A 10,195-nucleotide genomic window follows, 5' to 3' on the forward strand; every position below is an offset into this window, starting at 1 on the left:
CCCCCTTTGTTCTGGTAATAAACAGAAAACAAGACACTGTGTGATCCTGCCCACTCCAGTTCCTATACAAACAAAACAAAGCTTTAACAGTGAATCCCCAAAATATCTCTCCTAAACCATCAATCCCCTTTAATCATCACATCACAAGTTAGAAACAAATATTGCTGTAGTTATACAAATAAAAATTCAAACCAAAAAGGGCAAAACAATAGGATGGATTGGGATAATATTATTATTTTAGGATGATGACACCCACCTCTCTGACAGGAAAACAAAACAGACTAAAATATTTTAACCATAACTAAAGCAAATAATTAAATTAGATCAAAGTAAAAAGTTTCTCTTTCCAACATCCATATGTGGTCTTATCACCCTCTCACGGTGGAAAAAGTATTATCTGAGCTTCTTCATCCACTAAATCATCTTCAAATGGACACGCCATGCTGCCTCACCTCTCTGTAAACAAACTAACCTTCAACTAAACCTGCTCCGGACCAGGTTATGTTCAGAGCATGAGTTGCCATGACAACTTGACCTACCCTGAAACATTCCTCCATTTCTGGAACCGAAAGCTGAGGTTATCAACTTCCTTAGCCTCAAACGTACCGTGGGAGCTAGCATAACCTGATTCTGGAATACCCCCCTGATCTCCACCTCCACCCAAAACCAAACAGTTGGACCCTAACTTTCCCACCCTCTGATGGGAGGGGCTCAGAACCATGAGGCAGGTGTGCAGTCTGAGACTTTAAGGAGGCGGAGCCACACAGCGATGACCCTCAGCTGCTGTCTGACCATCATCTCCGTGGTAACCTGAGGGTCCCGGAGGCCCTTGAGCAGCTCACTACTGCCAGGCTGGAAGGCTGCAGTGGAGCCTGAAGGAGGACAGACAGAGGGGTGGAGCCTGAAGGAGGACAGACAGAGGGGTGGGGCCTGAAGGAGGACAGACAGAGGGGTGGAGCTTGAAGAAGGACAGACGGAGGGGTGGGGCCTGAAGGAGGACAGACAGAGGGGTGGAGCTTGAAGAAGGACAGACGGAGGGGTGGGGCCTGAAGGAGGACAGACAGAGGGGTGGAGCTTGAAGAAGGACAGACGGAGGGGTGGGGCCTGAAGGAGGACAGACAGAGGGGTGGAGCTTGAAGAAGGACTGACGGAGGGGTGGATCCTGAAGGAAGACAGACAGATTGAGCCCTGTGGAATACTGTCTGAATCCCAGATTGATCATAAAGAACCAAAAACAGCTGGAAATAAAAGAACCGATTGGCAACAGCTAACTAAGGGTTAGAGGAAGATCTCTGCAGGATTCCAGCTTCTGCTCTCATCCAGGTGTAGAGGGCGTCCTCCCGCTGAAACAACGTCAGATGGAGTCTAATCCTCTTCACTGAAACACCAGAAGTGCCACAGATGCAGCAAACAGGTCCTCACGGTTCTACCACCACAGATCGTCTCCGCCGCTGCTCTGCGTGCTGGCGCGCTCGCGGCCCTTCAGCCGCAGCATCTCCAGGACGCTGTGAGTGTAGGCGTCCCTCAAATTAAGGCCTCTGTCCCCCACGGAGCCACGGGCTAACCTCTTCAACATCTCGCCGTGACGTAGCGCTGCATCCCGTATCTTTAGCGTGAAGTAGCAGGCGGAGAAACGGTCGTTGATGATGGCGATAGGCAGCGCCAAAATCAGGATGCCAGACAGGATGCAGAAGAAGGCAAGCACCTTTCCCACCGCGGTGTCAGGACGGATGTCCCCGTAGCCCACCGTGGTCATGGAGGTGGTCGCCCACCACCAGGCGGTCGGCACGCTGGTGAATGTGGTGGCAGGAAAATCATGTTCCAGAGCAAACACCATGGTGGCAAAGATGGAGATGCCAACGCAGAGGAAGAGTAGCAGGAGGCCAACCTCCTCGTAGCACTGAATGATGGTCATCCCCAGACACCGGAGACCTGGACAGGCAGATCACAATCAGAAGCCAGAATAAGATTTCTGTCTCTTGCTCATGGAAAAAAGAACCGGATAGTCCTGATCTTGTTCCTGGACTAGAGGTCCAGATAGTCCTGGTCTTGTTCCTGGACTAAAGGACCAGATAGTCCTGGTCTTGTTCCTGGACTAAAGGTCCAAATAGTCCTGGTCTTGTTCCTGGACTAAAGGACCGGATAGTCCTGGTCCTGGACGCAAGAACCGGATAGTCCTGATCTTGTTCCTGGACTAAAGGTCCAAATAGTCCTGGTCTTGTTCCTGGACTAAAGGACCGGATAGTCCTGGTCCTGGACTCAAGAACCGGATAGTCCTGATCTTGTTCCTGGACTCAAGAACCGGATAGTCCTGGTCTTGTTCCTGGACTCAAGAACCGGATAGTCCTGGTCTTGTTCCTGGACTCAAGAACCGGATAGTCCTGATCTTGTTTGACCTCAGGAAAATGCAGCCATCTTGAATTAAAAAAAATCTTTTTTAATAACTTCTACAAATTTAAACTCCCAGTGATTCAGATCTACCGCCTCCGAATTCCTCGAGCATCATGGGAAGCTACTTAGGAAAAATGTTGCTTTTTTGTAGATTTTGAACAGCGTTAGCGTGGCGAGCTCTCAAAATGGGCGTTTCCCTGTTGCTCGCACATTTTTTCTGGAATATTGTAAACGTGTAAAATCGTTGGCTCAAGCTGAACAAAACTATATGACCATATTAGGAATGTGGGTGTGGTTACCAGAATAACTATGTTGCTGAGGAAATCCAAAACCGGCGGGTAGTGCCTATGAAACCATCACCTCATATACCATTCAGTCAGCATAGATGCTGGTTCCTGCTTCTCTGAAGCTCTCATGAAAACACTTCACAGTACGCTCCATATAGGCTGGCCCGTAGGACCTCTCAGAACCAGAACCACTGTTATGACCAATTATAGGCGCAGCAGTGAAGCCCTGAATTTTGTGATGATGCACTGAGATCCAGCTGCTCCTCCCCTGGCAGATTCAGGTTGACACTCCTCTACCCTGCTGAGGAGCCCGGGAGGTGCTGTCCCCCTTAAGGTCTAACACGTGACATGTAAGACTTCAGAACACAGAGGACCTGCAGTGAACGCATCCTCTTAAAGCATCTGAAACAAAACCCAAACCTTCTGACGACCATTGTCTTCTCACCTGTGGAGTGTCGGCCCAGCTTGAGCATGCGCAGTGAGCGCAGGAGGCGGAACACCTGCACCACCCGGCCCATGTTCTCCAGCTCTGTGGTGCCCCTGTGAAGGCTCTCCACCGCCAGGGTGACGTAGAAGGGCAGGACGGCCAGCAGGTCAATGAGGTTGGGGATGCTGCGGCCAAAGCGGCACTTGTCCCGGACGCACAGGAAGCGCACCAGCAACTCCCCCGTAAACTAAACCACGCACACGTACTCCAGCACATCCAGCAGCCAGGGGGCGCCCAGCCCCCACCCACCCAAGTTCTGCCCCAGGTCCAGCGAGATCAGAACCATGTTGAGGACGGACAGCACCACAAAGAACATAGAGAGTGACCCCACGGTGCGAGCGGCACAGGACGACTCGGGCTTCTCCAAAAGGTCCCACAGGCGCTGGCGGAGAGCCGGGCAGGCGGCTCCCACAAAGTCCTCATCCTGGTTGTTGGGCTCGAACCCTTGCTGCTCCTCAAGCGACTGCCTCTGCTCTTTGCGGCGGTAGTAGCGCTCTCGGCAGCAGGGGTGGATGCAGAGCTCGTCTAGACCCCAGTACTTGATTTCCTGCAGAAAGGAGATCTCGCAAAGCTCCTCCATGACGTGCAGGTGACCTGTGCGGTAAAACTTCACCACATACCTGCAACCAAACACAGGAGCACCGTTACGACTTCCGTGACATGTTCCCCTGCTCACCATCACATGTTCGCCAGCAGACGTTCACGTGTTCACCAGCAGACCTTCACGTGTTCACCTACAGACCTTCACGTGTTCACCTGCAGACCTTCATGTGTTCACCTGCAGACCTTCACGTGTTCACCAGCAGACCTTCACGTGTTCACCTACAGACCTTCACGTGTTCACCTGCAGACCTTCATGTGTTCACCTGCAGACCTTCACGTGTTCACCAGCAGACCTTCACATGTTCACCTACAGACCTTCACGTGTTCACCAGCAGACCTTCATATGTTCCCCTACAGACCTTAATGTGTTCACCTGCAGACGTTCACGTGTTCACCTACAGACCTTCACATGTTCACCAGCAGACCTTCACGTGTTCACCTGCAGACCTTCATGTGTTCACCTGCAGACGTTCACGTGTTCACCTACAGACCTTCACATGTTCAGCTACAGACCTTCACGTGTTCACCTACAGACCTTCACGTGTTCACTTGCAGACCTTCACATATTCACCAGCAGACCATCACGTGTTCACCAGCAGACCTTCAGATGTTCACCTGAAGACCTTCACATGTTCAGCTACAGACCTTCATGTGTTCACCTGCAGACCTTCATGTGTTCACCTGCAGACCTTCACATGTTTTCTGGTAGATCGTCACATGTTCACCAGCAAACCTTCACGTGTTCACCTGCAGACCTTCACATGTTCACCTGCAGACCTTCACGTGTTCACCTGCAGACCTTCATGTGTTCACCTGCAGACCTTCACGTGTTCACCAGCAGACCTTCACGTGTTCACCTACAGACCTTCACGTGTTCACCAGCAGACCTTCATATGTTCCCCTACAGACCTTAATGTGTTCACCTGCAGACCTTCACGTGTTCACCAGCAGACCTTCACGTGTTCACCTGCAGACCTTCATGTGTTCACCTGCAGACGTTCACGTGTTCACCAGCAGACCTTCACGTGTTCACCTACAGACCTTCACATGTTCACCAGCAGACCTTCACGTGTTCATCTACAGACCTTCACGTTTTCACTTGCAGACCTTCATTTGTTAACCTGCAGACTTTCACGTGTTCACCTACAGACCTTCACGTGTTCACGAGCAGACCTTCACGTGTTCACCTACAGACCTTAACGTGTTCACCTACAGACCTTAACGTGTTCACCTAAAAACCTTCACATATTCACCAGCAGACCTTCACGTGTTCACCTACAGACCTTCATGTGTTCACCTGCAGACCTTCACATGTTTTCTGGTAGATCGTCACATGTTCATCAGCAGACCTTCACGTGTTCACCTACAGACCTTCACGTGTTCACCTACAGACCTTCACATGTTCACCTGCAGACCTTCATATGTTCCCCTAAACACCTTCACGTGTTCACCTGCAGACCTTCACGTGTTCACCAGCAGACCTTCATATGTTCCCCTACAGACCTTAATGTGTCCACCTGCAGACGTTCACGTGTTCACCAGCAGACCTTCACGTGTTCACCTACAGACGTTCACGTGTTCACCAGCAGAACTTCACGTGTTCATCTACAGACCTTCACGTGTTCACCTGCAGACCTTCACGTGTTCACCGTCAGACCTTCACGTGTTCACCAGCAGACCTTCACGTGTTCCTCTACAGACCTTCACGTGTTCACTTGCAGACCTTCACATGTTCACCAGCAGACCTTCACGTGTTCACTGGCAGACCTTCATTTGTTAACCTGCAGACTTTAACGTGTTCACCTAAAAACCTTCACATATTCACCAGCAGACCATCACGTGTTCACCAGCAGACCTTCAGATGTTCACCTGAAGACCTTCACATGTTCAGCTACAGACCTTCATGTGTTCACCTGCAGACCTTCATGTGTTCACCTGCAGACCTTCACATGTTTTCTGGTAGATCGTCACATGTTCACCAGCAAACCTTCACGTGTTCACCTGCAGACCTTCACATGTTCACCTGCAGACCTTCACGTGTTCACCTGCAGACCTTCATGTGTTCACCTGCAGACCTTCACGTGTTCACCAGCAGACCTTCACGTGTTCACCTACAGACCTTCACGTGTTCACCAGCAGACCTTCATATGTTCCCCTACAGACCTTAATGTGTTCACCTGCAGACCTTCACGTGTTCACCAGCAGACCTTCACGTGTTCACCTGCAGACCTTCATGTGTTCACCTGCAGACGTTCACGTGTTCACCAGCAGACCTTCACGTGTTCACCTACAGACCTTCACATGTTCACCAGCAGACCTTCACGTGTTCATCTACAGACCTTCACGTTTTCACTTGCAGACCTTCATTTGTTAACCTGCAGACTTTCACGTGTTCACCTACAGACCTTCACGTGTTCACGAGCAGACCTTCACGTGTTCACCTACAGACCTTAACGTGTTCACCTACAGACCTTAACGTGTTCACCTAAAAACCTTCACATATTCACCAGCAGACCTTCACGTGTTCACCTACAGACCTTCATGTGTTCACCTGCAGACCTTCACATGTTTTCTGGTAGATCGTCACATGTTCATCAGCAGACCTTCACGTGTTCACCTACAGACCTTCACGTGTTCACCTACAGACCTTCACATGTTCACCTGCAGACCTTCATATGTTCCCCTAAACACCTTCACGTGTTCACCTGCAGACCTTCACGTGTTCACCAGCAGACCTTCATATGTTCCCCTACAGACCTTAATGTGTTCACCTGCAGACGTTCACGTGTTCACCAGCAGACCTTCACGTGTTCACCTACAGACGTTCACGTGTTCACCAGCAGAACTTCACGTGTTCATCTACAGACCTTCACGTGTTCACCTGCAGACCTTCACGTGTTCACCGTCAGACCTTCACGTGTTCACCAGCAGACCTTCACGTGTTCATCTACAGACCTTCACGTGTTCACTTGCAGATCTTCACATGTTCACCAGCAGACCTTCACGTGTTCACTGGCAGACCTTCATTTGTTAACCTGCAGACTTTAACGTGTTCACCTAAAAACCTTCACATATTCACCAGCAGACCATCACGTGTTCACCAGCAGACCTTCAGATGTTCACCTGAAGACCTTCACATGTTCAGCTACAGACCTTCATGTGTTCACCTGCAGACCTTCATGTGTTCACCTGCAGACCTTCACATGTTTTCTGGTAGATCGTCACATGTTCACCAGCAAACCTTCACGTGTTCACCTGCAGACCTTCACATGTTCACCTGCAGACCTTCACGTGTTAACCTGCAGACTTTCACGTGTTCACCTGCAGATCTTCATGTGTATACCTACAAACCTTCACGTGATCCCCTGCAGACCTTCACATGTTTACTAGTTGATCTTCACGTGTTCCCCTACAGACCTTCACGTGTTCACCAGCAGACCTTCACGTGTTTACCTGCAGACCCTCACGTGTTCACCAACAGACCTTAACATGTTCACCAGCAGATCTTCATGTGTATACCTACAAACCTTCACGTGATCCCCTGCAGACCTTCACATGTTTACTAGTTGATCTTCACGTGTTCCCCTACAGACCTTCACGTGTTCACCAGCAGACCTTCACGTGTTTACCTGCAGACCCTCACGTGAATGACTGAAATATATCACACTTGTTGGTTTTAAGGCATAAGTATGCGTGTGTGAACACTATCTGTTTTGTGTACATGTCGACATGTGGACATTTTTGCAGCTAGCAGGTGTGTTTATAACATTTGAATGTGTGTGAACAGGCCCCGCCCTTTTTGTACTACATTTGAACCGTACCGTAATGATAAACAACCAGTAAACCTGTCTGCTCTATGCTGCTTCATGGTCTTACCCCCCCCCCCCCCCCCCTATTATCACCCCCTACCCCCCTCTCTCTAACGTCCCTCTCTCTTCTTCCCTTCTTTCCTTTTCCGTCCGGTCCAACACCAAAGATTTTCAAACATAATTGAAATTAATAAAGTTTGGCCTCGATTCCAAAAGGGGTTTATTCAGACATACCTCTGGTTTGTCTGAAGATTAATAACCCCTCTTGTTAAAGTAAAATATGTCCAACACAAGAGGCCCTCAGCTCTCATCTGTCTGCCTAGCTGTTGGCCAATGACCAATGAGAATGGCGCTTTTGCACACGTGTCTGGAGCTTCTGAAGTTACAGTAAAACACATCTTGGGGGCGCTCAACATAAAACTGCCTTGCTGAGCACACATACCAGCGAAGAAGATAGACGCCAAGTAGCGTCTACACTGCCGCGAAGAAATAATGACGGACATTATAAAACATCCCCGAAAACGCTCATGATACATTTTCAGCTCTTGTACCAGTCGATAAAACTCCCCATGTTCTTCTCTTCTTGTAACTATGGGATGTACCCAAAATCGACGTCTTCTCCGGCGTCTTTCATCATTCCACAGAACAATAATTTCTTCATCTCTGGAACTGGAACTGGAGCTACTGGGGCTGGAAATATTCATGTTTTCTTTGTTTGATTCTGACAAGCGCGTAAATACTTGCTCTCTTCTTCTGAGTGAAAAGCGACTTTAAGAATCGTAAAGTTGCGCAGCGCCACCTTGTGTACAGGAGTATTTCTGTTTACATTAAGCGCCATCTAATGTCAGGGAATGAAATTGCATGTTCGCTCTGCTCATCGTCAGCGAAAGTCGCCTGGGTGTGAACACAAAAAACGCTGGCGAATAACGGCTGGCGAATATTCGTCCCGGTGTGTACGGGCCTTTAGGTGTTGGAACATTTCTTTTCACTCTGATCTGATCCCCCACCCCTCCCCCTCCATGCCTCGGGGAGGAAAAGCGCCACCTACTGGAAGGTTTGGGAGTTTCTGTCGAAGAAGAACTCGTTCTGCATGAAGTCGGCATCGTCACAAAGCTCCAGAACCGAGTCTGGACTGCAGCGGGCCAGTTTGCCCAGCCGGGTCTCGGGGTGAGACGCCAACAGCTCCTGGGACAGCTGGAAGTGGCTCCCCCCTACGTTGATGAGGAGGACGTCTAGTGGGGGATGCAGGCGGCCGACAGGTCACCGAAAAAAACGCTGGAGCCCAGAGACAGCAGAGATGTGGAGCCGACCTCTGACCCCGCCATGGAGCCAGAAGGAGGGGGGCTGCTGGAAAGAAGACAGGAAAGTGTTATGGGGGGGCTTCTCTCCCCACGTGGGAGCCTGAGTGCCCTCTGGAAGCTCTTTTCATGTGAGGGCAGCACCAAGACCCCATTCACCTACACCTGCAGTCTGATGACGAAGAAGAAGAAGTTCTTCCCTCAGAACCTGTGAGAGGAAGACGTTCTTCTCACAGGTTCTGCTCTCAGAACATGAACATGGGAGGAGGTGGGAATGGGTTTACCTCTTGGATTTCTAGAAGAATTCTCTTCTGGTTGGGTTTAGTCGGGTTCTGCCCTCAGAGGTTCTTAAAGTGAACTGTGGGATCCGGGACGGATGGAAACACAGAGTTTCTTACAGAACCAGCTGGTGTCACTCAGGAGCAGGAGAACCAGAATGAGTTCAAATGTTATTTTTTGTTCTGGCTCCTCCCCTCTGGGTTTTTCATGGATAGACACAAACAAAAAACATGATGTAAGAAAAAAAACACCTTTATGTCACGAAGAATGTTTGTAAAAAAAAAGACCGGAAGAACAGAAAGTCTGTGTTCTGTCATGAAGGAAGCAGAGGATCAGCGTTTGGGATTTTTTCTAGAGGTTTCTTCTGGCCAGCAGGGTTCTAGACCTCCAGCCTGATGGGGAGGGGGGGCGGTGTCCTCATCACTAGTCACCTGTACAGGTGGGAGGGTCTGTGGGGTTTCAGTCATTTCCTGACTGATTATTTTAGAGAATGTCTTTTTCTTTTAGGGGGGAGAAGATTGAACCAGGAAGAAATCCTGAATGTGAGGATGGATTCTGTAGTTAGATATTCATGTTCGTTTTGCAAAATCTGAATGTTCTGAACAGTGGAGTCCTTCAGACCTCAGCTGGAGGAGGAGCTGCAGGTCTGAAGGACTCGTGGAGACACGAGGAGGACTGACTGTAGCTCACTTGGTTTATTATTCCTAACTAAATATTTTCCAACCTAGAATCCAGTTTTTACTCAGTTGTGATTTCAACAGCAATACACTTCCCATCCAACTCTCATCTTTTTATCAGCAGGTTCTTCTGTATTGAAACTCATTTCTAGACATAACTACAGTCCACACAAAACTCCTCTATGGAACTGCAGATGCATCACTATTAGAAACAAATCCATCTTTGTTTCAACATGGTTTGAAAATGGAATTTGGTCCTTAATGCATCTAATTAACCCTTGTGCTATCTTAGATGACCCCCCCCCCCCTTCCATTGAGGTGTTCTCCTACCATGACAAAGGTGGATAAAGGTGGAAAGATTTCC

General features: G+C 49.3%; 1 protein-coding gene across 1 annotated transcript; it reads right to left on the minus strand.

Annotated features, from left to right (window-relative positions):
• Window positions 1–574: 574 nt before the first annotated feature.
• Window positions 575–8,834, minus strand: kcnv1 (potassium voltage-gated channel modifier subfamily V member 1; the record flags this gene model as incomplete). Its single annotated transcript, XM_023964611.1, is given in 3 exon segments — window positions 575–1,932; window positions 3,124–3,785; window positions 8,626–8,834. Coding segments are annotated over 3 exon segments (1,377 nt in total), but the record flags the coding sequence as incomplete, so codon positions are not given.
• Window positions 8,835–10,195: the final 1,361 nt, after the last annotated feature.

Source organism: Oryzias latipes, chromosome 16 (genome assembly GCF_002234675.1).
Source record: "Oryzias latipes chromosome 16, ASM223467v1".
Lineage (NCBI taxonomy): Eukaryota > Metazoa > Chordata > Actinopteri > Beloniformes > Adrianichthyidae > Oryzias > Oryzias latipes.